Raw genomic sequence first — 23,819 nt, forward strand, 5'->3', positions numbered from 1 at the left:
ACCACGTCCGCCGAGACAAGAACAAGTTTCACAGACTCCTCAGTCACAGAATGCACCACAGACAGTTACAGTACCGCAGCCTATTGCTGCAACACAGCACGTTACATCGCAGATGTACCAGTATGCACAGTCCGAGTATCCAGAGTACCAGTCATATTCATGAAACAGCCTAGAGAGGGAGGTAGGCTTGCCTCTCATCGAGATACCTGTAGACCAAGAAGGTCCCTATGTTCATAGTCAAGTATTAGGGAAAGACAGAAAGTTTTTGATCGATACAGGGGCAAGTAGGACCACAATTAGTCATGCCGAAGTTCCAGGGGCTCCGCTCTCAGGCTCAAGAAATGTTTCCCTTGGATTTTCAGGAAAACCCATAGTTAATGAGATATCAAAGCCAGTTACTCTAGAAGTAGGTCCCTTGTCCCGTACTACTGATCTGTTACTTACTAAGTCATGTCCAGAAAATCTATTAGGCATTAAGACATTGAAAGAGTTAGGTGCAGTTATTTGCTGTTCCCCAGAGGGAATACGTCTGTTCCTACGTGACTTTAAGGGTCACTATGTATTACGAGATTTTGATTCAAGATTGTCTAATGTTCCGCAGCATTTATGGGCGCAAGGTCCAACTGATGTAGGTTACATGCAAATCACACCCTATCGTGTGACTCTCAAACCAGGTGTAGTGTTACCACGAATCAGGCAGTACAGATTGCCACCTGAGGCTGTAGCAGCCTTATCCAAAATTATTGACGAGCTCATGGTTCAAGGAGTAGTTGTAGAAACTGACTCCAATGTATGCAATTCTCCGATCATTCCAGTCATGAAACGTACTGATCCAAATGCACCGCCAGTATATCGATTAGTGATTGATTTACGAGAGCTTAATAAATGTATTATTCCTCAGTACCCAGTTGTCCCAGACATTTCTTCCCTGTTAACAGCCATTGATTTCGAAGCCATGTTTTTCACTGTTATTGACCTCAAGAATGCATTTTTTAGTGTTCCAATTCATCCAGACAGCCAGTTTCTTTTCGGATTCTGTTTAAATGGAAGGAGCTATATGTTTACACGCGCTCCTCAAGGTTTCACAGAAAGCCCTAGTATTTACAGTCAAGCACTCAAGAGACAACTAGACAACATTCACATGCCAACTGACACTGCCCTGCTCCAGTATGTCGATGATCTACTGATCACAGCCCGTTCTGAACGTGACTGCGAGCGAGCATCACTTACAGTTTTGTATTTCCTTGCCGAGATGGGACACAAGGTGTCACCTTCGAAGCTTCAATTCTGTGTCCAGCAAGTGGTATACTTAGGACACTTGCTGTCCAAGAGGGGTAGGCAGTTGACACCCGACCATATCCAGTTAATAGCGAGTCTTCCCCAGCCCAGAACCCAGAAGGAGGTACGTGCTTTTATCGGCCTTACTTCTTATTGTAGACAATGGATTCCCCAGTATGCATTCCTAGCCAAGCCACTGATACAGTTAACGACACAGGAGGCAGCCGTATCGACTGTCCTCCCTTGGACATCTGACCATACACTTAGTTTCAACGAGTTAAAGAAAGCCCTATGTCAAGCTCCAGTTCTAGCTACACCGAACTACAGTAAGCCTTTTACACTTTTCGTTACAGAACGCGAAGGTACAGCATTATCTGTTCTCACACAAGATCAAGCAGGTCAATACAAGCCCTGTGCTTATTTTTCGAGCACATTAGATCCAGTCGCCCAGGCGTTGCCTGCGTGCCTCAAGTCAGTTGCAGCCACAGCACTAGCTATCAGACAAAGTGATTCTATAGTTTTAGGACATTCCCTGACAGTACAAGTCCCACATTCAGTAGAAGTTCTTTTAAACCGAACACAAACTCAGCACTTGACAATTGCACGTTTAACAGGTTATGAATTGACACTGTTCCAGCCACACATAGAAATTAGACGCTGCAACGTCCTGAATCCTGCTACACTGTTACCATCAGTTAGTTCAAATCCAGACACACATGATTGTGTGGAAGTAGTTAACATTACGACAAAGCCAAGACAAGACCTGACAGATATTCCGTTACCAGATCCTGACCTGACACTTTATGTGGATGGTTCATGTATGAGAACTAGTACAGGAGAACTAGTCGCCGCGTATGCAGTGACTACTGACACTGAAGTTATTGAAACACACCGTATTGATACCCTGTCCGCTCAAGCAGCAGAGCTAGTCGCTCTGACACATGCCTGTATACATGCCAAGAACCTGAAGGTTAATGTTTACACAGATTCACGTTACGCATTCGGAGTTGTACACGACTTCGGAGTGCTCTGGCAGGAGAGAGGTTTTATGACTTCTCATGGAACCAAGATTCAGCATGGTCTCCTTATTCAAGCCCTGTTAGATGCCATACATTTACCGACATCTATTGCTATCATGAAGTGCAAAGCACATACGAAAGTTACTGACATTATTTCCCAAGGTAATGATTTAGCAGACCGCACAGCCAAGCTTACAGCACAGACTCCAGACATTCCAGTTAATCAGACACATATTCCAGATCTGACTACATGCATGACAGTTAAGGACCCTACTCAAGATGTCATAGATATCCAGTTACATGCTACTCCCGATGAAATCAAGAAATGGTCTGTACAAGGAGGGGTCCAGACAGATCAAGGATGGTTAACGAAGGGTAGAGCCACATGGTTTCTCCCCGATTCTATGGTTCAAGTCATTATCAATACCGCACATAGTCCAGCACATTTAGGAGAAAAAGCTATGTTAGACAGTATCCAGAACATTTGGTTCAACAAGCATTTACGAGCTGCAGCCAAGCAGAAAGTCCGTACCTGTATGATATGTTGTCAGTTTAATCCAGGTAAAAGTGTCCCGGTGGAACAAGGTGGTTTCCAGCCCCCTGACCACCCTTTTGAGGTCCTCCAGATGGATTATATTCAAATGGAGCGATGTCGAGGTTTCAAGTATGTCCTTGTAGTTGTATGCGCCTTGTCCAGATGGACAGAAGCATATCCAGTCCCAGATTATACAGCCGCGACCACTGCCAAGCAGTTGGTTCGTGAATTCTTCCCTAGATACGGACTCCCTAGAGTCGTATATTCTGATAACGGCCAGCCATTCTCATCCGAACTCATGAAACATGTTTCCCTTTTGTTAGGGTACCAGTGGAAGTTCCATTGTGTACGCCATCCAGAAGCAGCTGGACTAGTCGAAAGACATAATCAGACTCTGAAAATCCGTATAGCAAAAGTTTGTAAAGACAAGGGTGTGGACTGGTTAGTAGCTTTGCCAGTCGCTCTGTTTTACATGCGTATGGTCGCACATTCCAGATCAGGTCTGTCCCCGTATGAGGTCGTTTTCGGCCGCCCCCCTAACATGTGGGGTACTCCTAGACCCCGAAGTATTACCGATGTTTCATGTAATATGCTGACAGATTACCTAGCTTCCTTGATGTCTGCCCTCAACTCATGTCGTTCACAGGTTGCCGCCGCATTTCCAGACAATACCGAGGTGGCACCGCACGAGATCGTTCCAGGCTCCCTAGTGATGATCAGAAATTTCGACAGATCAAGTCCGCTGGAACCACGTTGGAAGGAGCCACGTCAGGTCCTCTTGACCACCCGTACTGCCGTCAAGTTGGAAGGCAGGAAGGGGTGGGTCCACCTTTCTCATGTAAAACTTTTCAAAGGATCAAAACCAGTCTTCAAAAACATTTCCAAGAACATTTCCCAGGATTCGAAGGATTGCCAGAACATTGTTTTAAAGGACTGTCCCGCACAAGACATTATTACAACCCCTCCCTTGTTAGAGAAAACTCCGCAACAGGAGTATAAGTTAAAGCTCAGGTCTAATAAGTCAGCCAGTTTGATTGTATAAGTCCTCCCCTAGGTGAAACGGTTAGACTGTTTCTGACATGTATAAAATAGACCCCCATAGTGAGAGAGTCAGTCAAAGTTCAATCAAATGTATCGTTTTTCTGAGTTTCATATTATTTCTCAGCATAATGATTTCCTGCACCAGCTACGCACTTTTACTGTGTTTTCCAGTTCCTCATGTAAATATGTCTGCTCATGCTACAGTAGAGCACACGTTTAGTGATCTGCCTCCTCACGAATATTCATACCGCCTCGCCATGCGTAATAACACATTTATCCGTATGTTACATTATTCACACCAGACCAGCAATGCCACAAATTGTTGGGTGTGTGGTCGACTCCCCCCTTTCCAGACATCGAAGGGAGTTCTGCCACTCTTTCCTTATCCATTCTCACACAATGGTTCGTGTGGAGCATGGTCCACGTTAACGTCATCCTCAACAGATATGTCTTTTCTTAACAGTACATGTTTCCCAGACAAGCAAGGTTTCCCCCACAGAACAGGTTTAGATTTAGAAAATGAAGTATATAATTTAGGAAATTATTCGTCGAATTTCATGGTTCTGAATGTTCAGTCTGATACTACTCCAGACTCACCCGCTATTTCAGTACTACCAGTCAAAGGCGAATTATGTGTCCGTAGTTATGGTTCTGTACATATAGGTCATAGTGAATGTACTACTGTTATCAAGTATAGTGACAGTAGGAAATCTATTTTCAAAGCTTCACGTCATTCTTATTTTATTTGTGGTCAAACTGCATATGTCCGTCTGCCCCTCGATTGGGAGGGAACCTGTTACATTGCTTTCCTACTGCCACCTGTTTTTCTAGCCCCACCTGACTATCATAGGAATTCTTTCTTAGTACACACTAGACACAAGAGAAATCTCCCGATTGTCGATTATACTGAAACCGCCGCAGAGCAATTCATTGATATAGATAAAGGTGTTTTCCCTTATTTAGGTACAGTTGTAAATAGTAAGCTTATCCGTAGGTTAACAAGAACCCTTGAAGCAGTAGTAGATGAGACTGCCTCCGCTCTAGGTAACTTAACTGAAGAACAATCCTTTATGAGAATTGTCGTTTTACAGAATCGTCTCGTCCTTGACGTCATACTGGCCGATAGGGGCGGGGCCTGTAGAATTCTCGGATCCAGTTGTTGCATTTTCATTCCAAATAACGCGCCGTCTGTTTATTCAGCTATAACCAGACTCCATAAAATTGCCCATCTGTTACACCAAGATCCAGGCACCTGGACATGGTCCGGTTGGTTCTGGAATGTAATTTCCGCATGGGGATGGAAAGTCCTGTCCTTTCTAGGTATTGCAGTAGCGATCATATTTAGCTGCTGCCTCTGTATACAATGTGGCCCTGCGATTTGCAGCATGTGTGCTACCTCTTGTATTCCCAGTCCCAAGCCCCGTTCTAAATCCCGTTCCAAGACAATTCGAGACGAGCAAATGGTACTGTATGAAATGATAGACGGTATCATGAATATTGATGTTTCCTGATGGAAACGTAGTGACAAGGAGGGAATGTGGAAAAGTAAATTTTGCCATGTTCTGTGTCCCTACGCCTCATCCATCATGTGTTATGTGTGCATGATCAATATGCATATGTTATTCCCCATTTCTGATTAAAGACGCAATTCCAGTTGTGTCCACCTCTAGTATGTTAGTTTCCAGTCCTCGTGAATACTACGAATATCAGACCTATGTAAGTAATGTTGCCACGTTTCTCAGTGTGCACGTTATTCAATTATAAAGTCTCCGTTTCCAGGCCTCAAAAGGGCCCGGACCACAGATTCAGCTCCTGTCTCCTGAAAGCCTCGCTGAGGAGCAATACAGCCCCCACCTGTATCCTCGACCCTTCACTTACTTCCTGCCTCGCAGTGCCCGGTGCACCCCGGCTCTGCCTCTGAGTCTGCCAAAAGTATGTTATAGTTCCTGCTATCAGTTCAGTCCTCCTCCTCTGCATTCCTAAGCTACTGAACTGCATCAATAGTTTCCGTCATTGTCTAGCCTTCTCGTCTCCACGTTAGAGAAATACTGTATTTAATGGTCATTTAATATTCTTCATCACACACTACATGTAGAATAATGCATGGTCCAGTCTTAGAATCAAGTTAGCTTTTCCCCTCATGACTTCTAGTTTATATCAACATGTTCCCTAAACATTAGATACCAGATAGGGTTTAGGTACATGTCGCTCCGACCCTCCAGACTCTAGTCTCTGCTCCTAGCACAGAGTTCGTAGCCCCCAGCTTCTCCTAGTAACACGTCATTGCTAGTTTCCGCGCACCATTAGGTTAGAGGTCCCGGCTCCTTAGGTAGCCCCCTCCAATGTTTCCGCCCATTCATGACATATTCTGTTACGTTTTGCATCACATGTCTAAGTAAACTCCCAGTTACACCTCTTATTACTGTTATCTCTCGCGACTGCTACGCGTCACGCCTTCTACTCCACCCACTGTTACGCCTATTGCAATGTAATGCTATGTGTTTGCGCTATGTATATAAGTCAATGTTTTGTTATTAAATGTTAGCGCGCTCATCCCAGACCTAGCCCCGGCAGCTGCCGGGCCTTATTGTCCTATTCCTATGCAGGTTGTCCTGATCCTGTCCTTATGCTGTAATAAACCTGCAGAAACTCCTACTACCTCGAATCTTGACTCTTATTTATTGAGCTATCTGTTATGCTATAAGTCTAGTCAAAAATAGGGTATTATTTATTTATTTACCACAAGGGAGCAAAGGTTAGCTGAGAAAAAGGGAGGGGGGAGAAAGACACATGACCTTCGTGACAGTTGCTAACCACAAGTAAAGTGCCGTATTTACTTTTCCTCTGAAATTGGGGATAATCGTAGGAGCAGTGCATGACCCAATATTCTCTAAGCGTCAAGCCCTCCTTTCACGAATAAGGTGTTCTCTTACTGGGGTTAAACCGGGAGTACGCTAGCTCTTCTGAAGTAAAAGAAGGCTCTGACTGTGCTAATTGAAAACCCCTTTTGCATGGATACTTTGCACTAATGAAATAACGTAATCTACTGCATGTTTAGACGCTACTCGGATAGACAGTCGTTAAAACCAAATGCTCAATGTAAACTAAGGGTTTTTGATTGCCTGTATTTACTCCTAATGCTTTTAATGAACAATTCTAAGCTTCTGCTGGTGCCGTGAAAAAGTAGGGTTCACTGGTGTGACTGAAGCTTTTGCTCTAATTGAAATAGTAATGCAGGAATGCTAATGGTGAAATACTATGAAAAGATGACATGTTATAAATGCAGCAATGCTAATGGTGAAATTCTATGAAAAGATGACATGTTATTATAAATGCAAATAAGAGAAATCTGAAGGAAAGATAAAGCTTTTCCTACTTTTATAAAATACGGTGTAGTGTCATTATTTTTGAGTGGATGGTCGCTGGGTTATTATAAGGGTGATACGCAAGCTTTACACTTATTGCCTTTGGGATTGACCTTCCTACACTGTGCCAGGCTACCCTTAGTGATCTGGAGACCCCAGGTCCAACAGCCGCCACCTATCGACGCGCAGGGGTACTGCTGACGAAAACTTTCCAGATCCAGTCTGACGCCTGGGGATATTCTATGGTAAGGAATCTATCACTAACGTGTCTCTTTCAGATAGTAGTATCCCTAGCACTACTACTACCTGTGTTGGCTCAAAGCACTAGGACTCACAACTCTGAATAGCAAACAAACTTACATTTACCACTACACTATCACACACAATACATGAATTTAAAGCAAAAATGCTTTGCCCTATGATGGGTGCTTTCAGATCATTTATTAACAGCTCAAGGTTATTTTGTAGCATTGCACCCATGTTGCTATACAAGTGTTGAGAGTGACTATGTTCTCAGTATTTGAGCTGGTGAGGTGAGTTAACAGTCACTGCTGGCATCTGTAGTGAACTGTAGGTCACAAGTTTAAAACACAGAAAGGCCAACTAAGCCTTCGAACATTTGAAGAGTGATAAACTGATCATCATGAAGTGGACAATATAATTTAGCTGCTCCCAATTCAGTAAAGTGTGCTTTGACATACATGAAATGTGCATGTCTGTCCAAGCAAACTTTCCAAGGACAACATACTGCTTTCATCAGGATTCCCTCCCAATAATAGGTATAAAAGAACATTATCAAAGAGCAGAACTGGATATGCTGGTCTTGCTATCCATGACCAAGTCTTCTCCCTTACATATTTTGCAAGGGAATTTGTATCAACCACTAAATAGAAGCCACCAGTAAAGGTTGAGGGCAGCACAACAAACAATATATGGGGCCCCAGGAACAAAAAGAAATTTTGAACCATGAATACCGGGGGTAAACTTACAAAATCAGTTTGCTGTTTCAAATGTCGCTCCCTATCTTCAGCGAACTTCCGCATTTCTCGGTTTCGGTGATTCTCAGCTTCTTTTGCCAAGGATATAAGTCCCATTTTTTCTTCCATCCATTTCTTTCGATCAGCATTATGTTTCTCTTCACAATCCTGTGCGATTAAAAATTATAAATTGCAAGAATAAGTCCACATATAGAACTCAACACTTGAAATTGTGTTGTGATCTTTATAATTTGAAGTGTATTTAGAACTTAACAGATCTTCACAAAGCGTCTACAATAACACTTTGTAGAAGACCACAATTTTAATGAAAATAAACCCAAAACATGTATGTATGTATTATATTTGTAAAGCACGGGAATCAGCCCAGAAGGGGTATCTCCGCGCTGTCGAAGAGTGAGTCTCAGACAGGCACGAGCCACCACTACTTAAGCTTTAAACAATTCAGTCTTCAGGAGTTCCTGAAGCGAGTGAGACTGGTGCATTTGCGCAAGTTCTCCGGTAAGGTGTGGAAGAGGTGTGGCGCCGCGGCCAGGGCGACTGACGCTGGAATCTGGGGACCACGGTTCGATCCCCGGCTCCGACGGCAGGTTAGCCCAGCACCATGTGACTCTGGGCAATAGCTCGCTTAATCTTCCCGACGGCCCCCAGCCCCTAGAGACCCTTACGGGTGATTGTGCGCTTTACAAATGTGGACTTTATTTCGGGGCCAGATAGGCAACCGGTTTGCCTCTTAATCAGATTTTCCTAAAACGCTGGACCTCTAGCAGTCCCTTCCCTTCAGATCTGAGACGGTGGTTCGGACAGTAAATTTTAACCTTGTTTGCCAGATAGCTTGGGCTCGTACTATAAATTATGGGCTAGGCAGCAGAGCTTAAATGTTATTCTCTGGCGGATAGGGAGCCAATGGAGAGATTTCAACAGTGGCCCCGGGGAAGTGCGCAGTGGTTTCTTGAGGGCTAGTCGTGCGGCTGCCAATAGAGCATTGCATTAGTCACGGCGATCAATAATCAGAGCCTGAATTAGGGTTCTGCGTACAGAAAGGGGCAGCCATAAGAACACTCTACGCAGGAAACTCAGGGTGTGGTAGCAGGTCCCTACAGTGGTCAAAATTTGGTTTTTCATAGATAGCTGAGTATCCAGTTGGACCCCTACATTTTTGGCCACCAAGGTGGGAGAGGGAGTAGGGCCCAGCACTGTCGGCCACCACTCAGGGGTCCATGCGGTTTGTGCAGCGCCAAACAGCAAGATTTCTGTTTTTATCACGTTTAACTGTAGGAAATGCTCCGTCATCCACTCTGATACGGATAGCATGCCCCCAGCAAAACACGGATCAACTAGCTCCTTGTCTTTATCAAAAGACAAGAGTAGTTGCGTGTCGTCCGCGTAAGAGAACAACGTAAAGCCGCACTGCCGGATGACTTTAGCAAGGGGGGCCATATAGATGTTAAACAAAGTCGGGCTCAAACAGGAGCCCTAGGGCAACCCATTGTTAAGCTTCAGTGTTTGCGATCGAAAATGGCCCAGATTGATGGTCTACGCGCGTTGGTCTAAGAAGCATTCAAGCCAGTTTAGAGTTTGTCCCTGCAGACCGGCCTCGCTGAGTCGCAGTATCAGCTTCTGATGAGTGTCAAAAGCTGCTGTCGGATCCAACAAGATCAACAGCACAGCTTAATCATCCAAGGCTAGTTTGATATAATCAGTGACCCTGATGAGAGTTGTCTCTGTGGAGTGATTAAGTCTGAACCCAGACTGTGAGGGATCAAGGATACCATTGTCCTCAAGGTGGTTTATTAATTGGGTGTTAACATGACTTTCAGCCATTTTGCTCAAGAGCGGTAGGAGCGAGATGGGATGATAATTGGAAAGTACTTCGGCCAACACCTACTTTCTTCTTAATCGGAAGTACTTGGGCAGTTTTCCAGTCAAGAGGCAGACTACCCTCACTAAAAGAGGTGTTCACGATCTCAGCAATAGGGGCGGCTAAGAGAGGGGCGAGGAGAGCATATTTGTGGGCATGCATAACATCCAGAGGGGATCCTGATTTTGCCAATCTTAGCATGGTTTCCACCTGCAAGACCTGAATAGGATTAAAATTATTCAGGACTTTACCTAAGCATTCTGGTGGTACAGATTCAGAGACATCATTGGATTAGTGTTAGTTCCTGCGAGGAAGTAATCTGCTGGGTGCAGGCAGAGGGATTGGTAAAGGAGCTCAGAATTTTATAAAGCTCCTTTGATGAGTTTCCTGCCTGATTAAGTTTAGTGATCAGGTGATCTTTACGTGCCTTTTTTTAAAAAAATGATTACGGTAGATGGAGGGCCAATTTAAATTTAAGTCTTTCACTTTCCAACTGGGATTTGCGCTAGGATTTTTCCCTGCGTAAGTCAGCTGTGTACCAATCTTGACTTGGTACTTGGTAAAACCCATTATATCATATTGTATCGAGTGGAATACCTCTGAGATTTCCATGTGGCACAATAGACTATCACTGCATACATTGATATCTAATAAAACTTGACAAGACCCCTCTGGTCACTAACCATTGAAGGGAAGGTATTTTAAATCAGCCATAAGGAAACTTGTGTTGTTGTGTCTAAAAGATGAGGAAACAATCACCTGCAGGCGGGATGGTTGTAGAAGCATTATCTAAAGTATGCCTATCCATCCTTCGGATACAAGGCTTAAAAAGGTCTCAAAACCTCATCAGCCTTCGCATATGCACAGTGATACCACCACAGGGTATCCAATATCAGCACTGGATTTGAAGATCTCTATATATGAACAGACCTTATGTCAAATATGACCAAACATTAATTAAGAGACCGGAGCTTGGGTGACTGGAGTGTCAGAGTAAGGGTAACATGGTTGGGGTAGGGGCATACATAGCTTGGTCTACTTATCATACTCCGCCATGATCATAAATCATACATTCAGAGGTCCTAGGTCAACATCTAAGATTATGGACTAACTCAGGAAGAGACTAATGATGGCAGTAGTCTTCTTGTACAATCATCTGTTCAAGGGTTGCGGAATCAGAAAATGAATATTTTGAAAAACAAAGCCAATTAATTGTGCAGGAATGTTACATGAAACAGAAATCGCTCTCATATCAGAGACATTGCAACTCAGTCAAGTCCTTTATTTCCTTCACAGGGCTAACCTAAACATGTGATACCAGGACTGTCTTGTGCGCCTGCTCGGCCTTCCCTTTGTTAGCTGCTTCCCTCTGTGATTAACACAAAGGCATTTATATTCAGACTCTATTGTGGTGGGTAGGTCCCATAAATGATCACACCCCAAGCATCGTACACAACGTTTGCAGTGATGGCGGAGGCTGAAGCGCAAAGATGGTAGAAGTGTATGGCTCAGTACAGAAAAATTGAAAAAGATTAGAAAAGAAGATCAGAATGAGCAAGTGCGTTGCACACAAAGTGTACTAATGTCAAAAGGAGATGGCACCCTTCCAAAGCCATCACTGCTGAAGACGCCAAGGGGTTTTGTAGGTGGAATTCTTTGTGGCACTGCCTGATGCTTATGCAGAAGTAACGAATAGTTTCTTACCTGTCGATGTAGTTTTGCAGCTTGAAGATCTTTCTGGATTCACTATGCTGTGCATATTCCGCAATCTGGTGGTTGGGTCCGGAATCGTAGTCTTTTCTCTCTCTTTTTTTTTTCGTAGCCCAGGTGGGCGTCGACGTCCCACCATTTGGTGTGCCTTCGGTGGTGTCGGCATGCTTCCGGCGGAAGCTACCACCCTTGGGCGCCATCTTCGGATTCTTTTTTCTGTCTTTTTTTTTTTTTTAGTGAATCCATGGCTATGTTTGTTAATCCTTTTCTCAACGTAATTCTTTTCACGTATCTTGTAAGCTTGAACTTGCTTTCTTTTCTATGTGTTTCCACCTTCTTCTCCAGCCTCATCTTTCTGGCGGAGGTGGGTGGGTTCGCTAGTGAATCCAGAAAGATCTTCAAGCTGCAAAACTACACCGACAGGTAAGAAAGTATTTGTTTTGCAGCGTGAATCTTTCTGGATTCACTATGCTGTGCATAGATTTTGTAGCGGTTTTCGTTACTTTTGTGGCGGCTGGGTGGAAGATGAGCGTTGGTGTTTGAATATATGTTGAAGCACCTTTTGTCCTACTTGTGCTTCTTTGTTCATCTGTACATCCACGCAATAGTGCTTAGTGAACGTGTGCACTGAAGCCCATGTTGCCGCCAGGCATATGTCCTGAATTGGTGTGTTGGCCAGAAAGGCAATTGTTGCTCCTTTCTTCCTGGTGGATTGGGCCTGCGCCCCTCCTGTTAGCTCCTGGCCCGCTTGTTTGTGGCAGAATTGTATTGTCTGTGCGATCCATCGGGCTATGGTGTTTTTAGTCACTGGTTTGCCCATGTAACTGTTTGCGAAGGTTACGAAGAACTGTTTTGTTTTCCTGTGTCCCTTCGTCCTTTCAATGTAGTGCATCACAGCCCTTCTTGCGTCTAGAGTGTGGAGCGACCTCTCAGCGCTTGTAGTGGGGTTTTGGAAGAAGCTAGGGATCTGAATACTCTGGTTCATGTGGAACCTCAACACCACCTTTGGCATGAAGTGTGGGTCTGTTCTCATCACGACCCTGTCACTGTGTATCTGGATGTAGGGTTCCTGCAGTGTGAGTGCCTGCAGTTCGCTCACCCTCCGTAGCGAGGTGATTGCTACTAGAAAGGCCGTTTTCATTGTTAGCATCTGCAGTGATGCTTTGTGGATGGGTTCGAAAGGTGCTTTCATGAGCTCCGTTAGTACCACATTTAGGTTCCAGGCCGGTGGCGGCATTCTCTTTGGTGGCGCTATTCTTTTCGCCCCTTCCAGGAATCTTTTTACGACTTGGGATGTAAAGAAGCTTCTCCCTGTTTCTCCTCTTGTGTATGCCACAATCGCTGCCAGGTGCACTCTCAGTGAGGATGAGCTTAGTTTAGCTTTAATTAGGTGCGTGAGGTACCTTAGCACCGTAGATTCCCTGGTCAGTTTTCTATGGAGTTTTTTCTTGCAACACCATTGAGTGAATCTTTTCCATTTTTCCCCATAGCACTTGCGTGTGCTGGGCCTTCTTGTCTCACGCAGCACCCACAGGGTGCTCTCTGGTAGTTTTAGATGTGCGAACTCTTAAGTCCTCAGGAGCCAGGCTGAGAGGTTGAGGCTCTCCGGCTCTGGGTGTAGAACTTCTCAGTTTTCCATGGAGAGTAGGTCTCTTCTTTTTGAGAACTTGTGGGGGGGGGGGGGGGCCCTGCGCCATCTCCATTATCTGAGAGTACCAGGTCTGCCTGGCCCATTGTGGTACCACCAGGATGAGCGTCCTGTTGCTCGTCATGCATTTGTTGAGAACCCTGGGGATCAGTGGTATCGGGGGAAAAGCGTAGGCAAATGTTTTTGACCAGCTTATCCATAGGGCATTCCCCTGTGATAGTGCCTCTGGTTGGCTGGATGCAAAGTATTGGCATTTTGCATTCCGGCGTGTTGCAAACAGGTCTATTGTTGGTGTGCCCCATCTCCTGAATAGTTTCTGTTTCCTGAATATTGAGTTCCCACTCGTGGGACGCTGAAGTCTGCCTGCTGAGCCAATCCGCTTCTAGATTGTCCTTCCCTGGCAGGTATATGGCTAGCAGGTCTATTTTGAGTGGTATTGCCCATCTCCAGATTTCCTGTGCCAAGCTTGACAGAGGGAATGATTGAGTTACCCCCTGTTTGTTTATGTAAAACATTGTTGTGGTGTTGTCTGTTTGTATCAGCACCTTCTGGCTGTACAGGTGCTTCTGAAAGGCCTTGAGGGCTAGCAACACTGTTTTCAGTTCCAGGTAGTTGATGTGTCTGACTGCATCTGTAGAGCTCCACAGACCTCTCACTCTGAGCCTGTTCATGTGTGCGCCCCATCCCTTCTGTGATGCGTCTGTGGTGATGGTCACTGTTGGGTCCGGTGGTGTTAGAGGCTTCCCTACTGTTATTCTTTCCTTGGTCCACCACCTTATTTCTTCCTGCACCCTGTGCGTTACAACCACTAGATCCTCCCAACTTCCTGTAGCTTGTGACCATTGCTGTTGCAGCCACTCTTGTAGGCGTACATTGGGGACCAGGTGTATGCATGACGCCATCACCCCCAAGATCTTGCTCACAGTCCTCACTGTCAGAGCTCGCCCCTTCTGGTAGTGACGTTTCTCCCTCAGTAGGCTGAGTGTTCTCTTTTTGCTGGGTAACACCCTGCATTGGACCGTGTCGATTTGAGCTCCCAGGAAGATTTTCACTTGCTCTGGTTCCATTGAGCATTTTCCCCAGTGTATGGAGAATTCCAGGCTTGCTAGCGTTCTTGTGACCTGTTCTGCATGATCTTTGCATGTCCTGTAAGAGCTTGCCTTTACGAGCCAGTCGTCGAGGTAGGGGTACACGTGTATCCCCATTCTTCTTAGATGTGCGGCCACTGCCGCGAGGCATTTGGTGAACACCCTTGGTGCGGACTTTAGGCCGAACGCCAGGGTCGTGAATTGGTAGTGATCCTTGTTCACTGTGAATCTTAGCATGTGCTTGTGCTGCCTGTTCATGGGGATGTGCAGGTACGCATCTTTGAGGTCTATGGTGGACAAGAAGTCCCCGGCCTTTATCTGCGGGATGACCTCTTGTAGGGACGTCATCTTGAATTTTTGAGTCTTTACGTATTGTTTAGGAACCGTAGGTCCAGGATGGGTCTTAGACTTTCGTCCACTTTTGGCACCAGGAAGTAGTTTGAGTACACTCCCCTGTTCCGTTCTTTGAGTGGAACCCGTTCGATGGCCGCTTTGAGGAGGAGTTCTTGAGCTTCATCTTGGAGTAGTCGCAGCTCTCTTCCCGAGTGCTCTCTTTTCTTTGGCTTTCTGTTTGGTGGTCTCTTTTCCAACTCTATGCAGTATCCGAACTGCATAATGTTGAGTATCCACTTGTCTGTTATTTTCCTCCACTCCTGGAGAAAAAATCTCAATCTTGCTCCTACTGGCGTCACATGTTCTTTTGTGTCATGTCCGTGTAGCCCTCTCCTCTTTGTTTTCCTGTGCTCCTCCCCCGGAGGGTTCGAGTGGGAGAGCACCTTTTTCCGTGTGAAGTCACTTAGAGGGAGGTTGTTCACCGCCTCTCCTTCTCTGGCCCCGTCTATTTCCTCTTGACCGAAAGGACTGGCCCCTGCTCTGGTAGTTCCAGTTTTGCCTCTGCTGGCCCTGGTGACTTTGGTTGTCACTCTGTTGTCCCTGGTGGAATGCCTGGTGTGATTGCCCTTGCTGGCTTCCACCCCTGCCGTTAGGCCTCCGTGTAGGAGTGCCCCTTCTCATCCCTCTGAATTGCAGGGCCCCCATGGACCTTACCGTCTCGTTGTCCTTCTTCAGTTGGGTGAGCTTCTCATCAACTGGGGCTCCTAACAGTGTTTCGCCATTGAACGGTGTGCTCAGGATGTCGTTCTGAACCTCAGCTTTGAAGCCTGAGATCCTGAGCCAGGCTTGCCTTCTCTCTGTGATGCCTGTAGCCATCAGTCTGCTAGCTGTTTCTGCCCCATCCAAGGCGGTCTTGAGGCACGAGTTGGCGATGTTTTTCTGTTCTTCCACAAGGTGTGATGCCCTCTCACGGTATTGTTCCGGGAGGTGCTTGAGCAATTGGCCCATCTCATCCCAATGCTGGTATTGATGTCTATTCAGGAGGGCATTGGAGTTCGACATCCGCCAGTGCGTGGCGGCGTTCCTCTCTATTTTCCTGCCCGTTAGATCCATCCTCCTGCTTTCCTTGTCAGGTGAAGGTCCAGATGTTGTTGGGACGTTGGCCCTTTTCCTTGCCGTTGCAGCGATTATTGAGTCTGCTGTGACGGAGCCCTTGATGTAAGCTGGGTCCTGGGAGGAGAATTTGTATTTCTTCTCCGTCCTCAGCGTTACTGATCTGCATGTAGCCGGTTCCTTGAAGGCTTCCTTCCCCTGGTCTGTGACACTCTTTAGCATGGGCAAGAACTGGCTTCTTGTCTGTGTGGGGAGCAATGTCTCCAGCAGGAAATCTGCTTTTGGCTTCTCCTCTTCCAGCTTAACTCCATAGGCTTCCTGACCACCTCATTGTATGCCCCAATGTCGTCTGGTGGCGAAGGCCTCGAGGAGTAGGTCTCCACAGCCTCCTCCGGGTTTTCGGCCTCGATGTCCTGCCATTCCTGGTCTTGGACCGTCGAGGAACCTGAGCCATAGCTTGACTGCTGCTCCCCGTAATCCCCTTCTGTGTAGTAGAGGTCTTCTCCCTCTTCGTGCTCCGAGGGGTCCGGAGTTTTCGGCGTCTCTTCGACGTCGAACTCCTCGTGCTCCTGTACCTCAGCGACGGTCGGTGCCGGCTTCGAGGGGATCCTGTAACTTCATTTTTTCGTCGAAGTCCTTCTTTCTCTGAAGGATATTCTCCATTTCGGCCTAGAGCCTTCTTTTCTTTCTCTGCATCTCTGCAGCCTGCTCGTCGTCGAGCGTTTCGGCTGCTCTTTTCGTCGTCGTCGGCGAAACTTTCTTCGGCTCCTTTTCCTTCGAAGTCGAAGACCCATTTTCGGGGGCTTGCTTCGATGACCTATGCTTTTTGCTGGTCTTCGGCCTCCGGGAGTCCTTCTCGAAGGATCCGCTTGGCTCTTTTTCGGAGGATGCAGCTTCGGCCGTCGAAGTTTTCGGCGCCGGTGCTCCTTTCGAGGCTCTGACTTTCGAGAGTCTGCCTCTGGCTTTCGGGGTCGTAGACTCTCCTACCTTGTCAGGCGTTTTCTTATCGGTCTCTGCGACCGTGAAGTCATCTGGACCTTCGGCGATGTTGTCCTCGTCGTCGGTGGGGAGGCCTAGTTCGTAAAGCGTCGGGCCTGGCCCTTGCCCTGCATCATGTGGCGAGCTGCCCTCTGTCTCTCTCGAACTCAGAGTGTCTTCGGCTTGAAGATGGAGCAGGCGTGGCAGTCTCTGCTCTCGTGGTCGATTGGCAGGCAGAGGTTGCAGACCGGGTGCTGGTCCTTCTGCGCGAACTTGTGGTGGCAGTTCTTGCAGAATTTAAAGGGCGTCTTGTACATCCCTGCGCTCAGGGGGCCCCCTGTGTGTGCATTCCTCCAAGGACGTCAAAGATCTCGAAGTTCTTTCCTTTCTTCGTCGTCTCTTCTCTGATGGTCCTCTTCTCCCGATCTTCTCAGGTCTTTACCGTCGAAGAGTTGCTGTATTTCCTTCTTTTCTCCTCCAAAACTTCTTGAGCTTCACGCGACAATCCAGACCCAACGGCGGAAAAAAGAATCTGAAGATGGCGCCCAAGGGTGGTAGCTTCCGCCGGAAGCATGCAGACGTCACCGAAGGTACACCAAATGGTGGGACTTCGACGCCCACTTGAGCTACGAAAAAAAAAAAGAGAAAAAAATGACTACGATTCCGGACCCAACCACCAGATTGCGGAATATGCACAGCATAGTGAATCCAGAAAGATTCACGCTGCAAAAATACATTTTCAGGATGCAGGTTGACACATGGGGATAACACGAGATGATGATTTTACTTTAAAAAATATCTATTAAATTACATTCTTAATGCAAACACAAATTAAGAATTGCATTATGCACCAAACGCTGAAAGACGTGCTCTCCTAGATTCAACTTTTCTACCAAAACTACGTGACATAAAAAAGAAGACGAACTATAGCCTAGGACCTTTTTTGATAAGGTGGGTCTTGAAGATGGTCGCCTAGTTACCAGAATAACAGCAGAAAAGCAGATCCCACCATTTTTGATGGCTGTACGTAATAAGCTCATGTAGGTGGTCAAGATCTCTCTTAAGAGGGAAGACTCAGGGTAATGGAAAACTTTCTTCCCCAATTAAAACTTATTGAGGCACAAAGCAACAATAAGAACAATGTAGAATTTACATTCTCTTGCCACCCTTCAGTTTGTCCTCTGAGGGGGAAACATTTTAAATAAAAAAGTGGGTGAACTGAGGGATGAGCAGTGTTGAAACAACAACTCCACTGTATCCTCATGTAGGTCCCACTCAAGAGGGATGGACAATTGCTTGCTCATCTTGTCAGCTTAGGTATTCTAATTTTCTGACAGATCAGAACGGTAGAAGAACAAGCGCTGGCTTGGGACCCACATGAAACGTCTATTGGCAGCCAGGCTAACCTCCACTTCATATTCGGTCACAAAAAAATGGCTGTTTTCTGTGCATGAAGGTGCATGTCATTTTGACCAGCAAACCCTAGAGGAAGACTTGCTTTTACAAAGAACACTTCCTTCCACGCCATGCTGCATATAAGGTCTGGTGTCTGCTGAATCCCCCAGATCACACACTTAAAGCTGTGCTGTAGTAGTTTCTCATCCAGGACAACTCTGGCTCTACCTGGTGAATATGTAGCTCCAACAAAAGGTTAAGAAAGATGGTTGCATTGTAACTGACCAAAATTGGTGGGGACTGGGAGTTTAAGGGCATGTGTCCCTAAGACAAATGTGATTACTTTGCTTTGGTAAAGAAATCTACCGGCCACAAAGCAGAGATCATTCCGGTATGGATGCCATTACGCTATATGTAGAACTACAATTACTTCACTTAAAGTTTATTTATTTGATTTGGTACTCTACTGAGAACCACACATATTTCAAGCATAATAATCCATTATTTACACCATTTTGTTAAAATTGTCATTCTAATACAAAGTTAAAAATGATTTTAAAAATTTATAAAAATTGTAACAAACAAATTCATTAGGCGGAGCTTTATATAGAATAATCAGTTCCTTTGCGGAGTTAATTCCACATTTGGTATAAACTGGTTGTAAAAACCTCTTTCTTGCTATTACCATTATTGTAGAACTACAATGAAGATACATTAATCTAACTGGAAGAAAGGCTGGATTCGATTAATATCTATTTTTTTTGTCTTTAAAAGTAATTGCACAGAAGCAGGTCCAGACTATTCACCACCAACATAAGATTGAGAGGACAGCTGTACGGGGGGAAAGAGTACATTTGAAGATCCTCTAACATTATAAAGCGGTCCCTGGTGATAATTTTATCCAAGAACAGATGTGCACAGAACCCACTGTATTCAAACTGCAAGTACGGGTTCCACATTGGCATATAGCATTAGTAAGCTCATTAAGTTTGTTCTGATACTGAGAAGTGAGATGGCAAGGAGACCTTAATTAATGAAAACTGTGCTGTGTGTTCTTTAATGACTAATCCATGGTAAAATCGGTGAACATTATCACCTATGAGCAAAATAAATTGCAGTATATGGACGCAGATGCAGATTTCCACTGGGGTTCCCTGAGAAATCAGGTAATTTCCAAGCTTGGAATTTGTTGCAGAGAACACCATATATAGGGAATGGATGCCTCTGTGCAAATGCACATGTGCATCTTTGGTGTAAGAGGAGGGATGGAGAAACCTCTTCCCCTACACCCAACTTGAGGGTTATCCATTTCCCTTCTTGCCCTGGACAATGTATTTATAGCAGCACTTGGCTGAAGAGAATATATGACCCGTGCAGGCTGGAAAAGGGAAAGGTAGTTTGTAAACATTCACAAACATGCTTGTTTGTAGCAGCCAAGCCTTGAACACCCTCAATCCAACTGCTGTATTGGAATGTACAAGTGCACAGATGTCCGCAATTGTGGCAGAGAACTCTGTTCCGTAAAATGGCATACACCTGCAAGAAATCCAAGTCAGACATACCTGGGACAAATTCAATCAAACTGGAGTTTATTTCCAAATGTATCTTTATGAATAGACCCTTGTGTCAATCAGAACCAGCATTACCAAAGTAACCTTTTTATGATGGCTACATCTTCCAGTAGATTCTTCTTTCTATAACGGTTCTAAAGCAGCACGCTTTGTGATGTGGGATTAAGTAATGCAATATCATGCAACGCAGCCTGGGAAAAGTATGCATCAATGTGGGCTTTAGCTTTAGGCAGTAGTAGATCTTGAGAAAAAACACATGACCTAGTGCAAAATGTCATGTTTGGACACAAGCTTGTCTTTGTTGGCTACGGTGAAGATCACAAGGAGCTAATCAGCCCTGATTTAATAGGTTATAACATACATACAACACGGCTGTGATACAGTCTATACACTGGTCCTATTTTTTGGTGGGATGAGGTGAAGAGAAGGAAGAAGGAAGGGAAACAGACTGACAGACTGGCCCTTGTGAGAGGTGATGGATTAAACCCAGATCAGTTGACTGGGGGTGAGTGTTTGATTTGCTCAAACGCTCCGTCCATCATCCCCTTTTGTATCGCTTTGTTCGCCCTAAGTGTGGCAGGGTATGCTCAGACATGAGTCCCTTGCTCACTAGGTCACTGAATTCAAGATAGCCTGGCTGATTAGGATTATGAATCCGAAACCGGTCCCAGGATGCTTGTTTCCGGTCCATGAAAGACATGGCTTGGCAGTTCGGGCTGGACTGTTCCCATGAGGCACAGGGTCAGACTGATTTGCATATGGCCATGTCTGAACTGGGGTGGCTGAGTGAGCTAAAGAATGGTAATGGATTAAACCCAGATCAGTTGACTGGGGGTGAGTGTTTGATTTGCTCAAACGCTCCGTCCATCATCCTCTTTTGTATCGCTGGGCTCTATTATGGACACGGGTACAGAGGCAAAAAGGTCATCAGAAGACGCACTGACTGTGTGCCATAAAGAGGAGGCACAAAGTCAGGGGGGTGGGAGAGCGCGAGAGAGAGAGAGAGAGCGAGAGCGAGTGCGAGAGAGAGAGACAGAGAGAGACAGAGAGAGACAGAGAGAGACAGAGAGAGACAGAGCGAGACAGAGAGCGAGACAGAGAGCGAGACAGAGAGCGAGACAGAGAGCGAGACAGAGAGCGAGACAGAGAGCGAGACAGAGAGCGAGACAGAGAGCGAGACAGAGAGCGAGACAGAGAGCGAGACAGAGAGCGAGACAGAGAGCGAGACAGAGAGCGAGACAGAGAGCGAGACAGAGAGCGAGACAGAGAGCGAGACAGAGAGAGACAGAGAGAGAGAGCTCATAAGGCATCCCCCCTTCAGATGAACACAGTCCCTCAATGCACCCCCTGCAGGGAGATCTCCATCCCTCCCTTTGAAGTGCAGATGGAAGCCTCTTGCACTGTGAAAGACTGGGAGGCTGCTTCAAGTAGCTGCTCAGTCTTTCACTGAACGCGTTGCCCCCAGGGAAGGTGCAAGTGCACAGCTGTGCGTAGGGCAACGCATGGATTGCAACAGAGTGCACTGTCCTTGTTTGCGCCAAGCACACTTGTTTTAAGGTACAACATGATGTAAACTGAGAAAACACACTTATTACATACTACAGACAGACCTATTGCAGGAGCATTACCGGAGACAACTCACTATGGTTCCAAAAATACAGCCAGCGAAAGGATGATTTAGAGTCAGGAAAAAATATATTCCTTTTAAGCATTTGGTTATTTTGCCATGATTCACTGGAGCGAGTGTACTCTGCACTCCTGCTGCTGCCACCGCCATAGTCATCTGTGGAATCTCCACCATGTCCTCACCACTTCCACAACTCTACCACCAACAGATATTTCGCTGACGTACAAACATGTCATGCAAACCTTAGGACCCCTGATGCGACCATAGTAAATGTACTGATAGAGTGAAGAGATATGTATCGGAGAGTGGCGAAAACCATTTCTATACATCAACGTTCTGGGTGAGGAATAAACCATTTGAGAAAATACAGCTGTGGCATTTAATAACCAAATGAGCGCGCGCAGTCAGCAAGCTCACCTTTAGCGCTTCATGAAGCTTGGATAGTTCAGAGCTCGTAGGATTATTCAGATCATTTCTCTCATTTGCTATTTGATGACATTCATGGCTGAGCTTAATGTTCTCAAGCACCCTGCAGCTGTGCTTCCACTCTTCCAGTTCTGAAAACAGCATTTCACAGTGAATTAATAACACAACAGCATGTAAAACCAAAGTATTTCAGGAGTACAGAAAATGTGTGAATACGACAGGCTGCAATGCTAGTTAATACAATGTATAGGTAATATTTTTAGATACACGACTAAAATATATTAATATATTACTGCTTCCCAGCTAGTGGAATGTGTTTAAACCAGCTCAAATTCAAGATGTGCGCACTATTTTTCTATAGGTTTTTCAAATTATATGTTTCAGCAAATAGAAAAGCAACCGCTAGAAGGTGATGCTTTGCCGTCATCTTTCAATAAAGCTTCCAGGAGACCTGGAAGTGACAAGCCAGAGTTCTGCATCCCTCCTCACCACTTCTTGCGCTTCAACAAAACAGTGCCGCAGCTGCACGGAATGTTGAACAGTAGCTGCTGCCTTCCTGTCCTGCAGCCATCCACAACTTGCGCTTCTCTTTTCTCGGTGGTCAACCTCATTGAATGTTGACCATTGCTTAGCAGAGGTGGCGCAGTACTGCATTCATGACTAGCAGGGCCGTGAAATAACCGAACCATGCCTTGGTGCATGGAAGCTCCCACTTGTTATTCTGCCTCCCACAGCAGCTCCAGGCACTTTTCTTCTAAGACTTGCTCCTACTAGTTCTGCTGCATGTCCCAACCATTCACAGCTGGGGTACATCATGGGGAACATGGCCGAGATCAGAGCAACCTCAACTTTACATACCCAGTGGGATGCAATGACAGGCCAGTCACAAAACACTGCAATTCCGGCTGCCACCTGAGCCAGGGAACCAACACACTCAGAAGCCCATCACTCTATACAAGCAGAGGAATAGAGGTGGAAGCCTTATAACAGCTGTCCCAGAGGACTGCAGTAGATGGAAAACAGACAAATATACAGGGGAGTATTCCTGCGGCTTCCCCAACCTGCAGTGCAGGAGGCACCATCCCTTATGTGTTCTTGCAGTCATGAGAAGCAGTCACTAAGAACCGACCAGGCAGTGCAAGCCAGTGGTGTACTGTTCCTCTACTGAAGTGTTTACTTGCCTACTTTTGCTTACTGAGGAGAGCTCAATCTTTCTTGGAGCCACACATGCAATGGCTTATACACTGAGCCTGAGCAGCCACCATTTTATGGAAACCCAACAAGTAGAAAATACAAATGCAAAAAAAGTTGTCTGCTGATGCCTAATTTCGCCGTTTTCCTAGTTGGACAGCATTCCACTTCAAATAATTATTTAATCCTTCAGCGGATCATCATACGGTCTAGGTTGGTAACTCAGCTGTGCACTCAACAGCTACACAGTCGGTTGGAATGGACTTTGGGGGATCATAAACAAAGGATAAAAGAATCACGCAAACCAGGGGAACAAGAGTGGTCAAAAACCCCCAAGGGAACCATCTGCTGCTTCCTGGACATGCACTTTTGAATATACAATAACAATAAAACACAAAAGCCTTGGCGTTTAAGTTAACACTGCCTTCCAGGTTAACATTTCCCCCTTCATCACAATGTGTATTTTAAAGCAGACGCCAACTCTCAAGGGTATCGTGGTTCGGAAATAATAGAGGTTTCACATTTTATTCTAGACGAGAGACGCAGGTTTGCCTGCCTAGGGAGCATATGCAGAGATCAATCAATCCATCCATCTTCTAACAAATCACTATCGATCAACTAGCCCACACACAACTTTTCCATGTA

General features: G+C 45.7%; 1 protein-coding gene across 2 annotated transcripts in view; it reads right to left on the bottom strand.

The window, feature by feature from the left end:
* The window catches only part of KIF20B (kinesin family member 20B), a 608,549-nt gene that overhangs the window by 161,113 nt on the left and 423,617 nt on the right, over window positions 1–23,819 (bottom strand). For both annotated transcript variants that reach the window (XM_078642920.1, XM_078642919.1), the window contains exons 25-26: window positions 21,975–22,114; window positions 8,228–8,383 (exon numbers count right to left, since the gene is read on the bottom strand). In XM_078642920.1, the coding sequence (XP_078499046.1) occupies window positions 8,228–8,383; window positions 21,975–22,114 (296 nt within the window). The remainder of the gene's footprint in view (window positions 1–8,227; window positions 8,384–21,974; window positions 22,115–23,819) is intronic.

The sequence above is a fragment of the Lissotriton helveticus genome, chromosome 5_1, assembly GCF_964261635.1.
Source record: "Lissotriton helveticus chromosome 5_1, aLisHel1.1, whole genome shotgun sequence".
Lineage (NCBI taxonomy): Eukaryota > Metazoa > Chordata > Amphibia > Caudata > Salamandridae > Lissotriton > Lissotriton helveticus.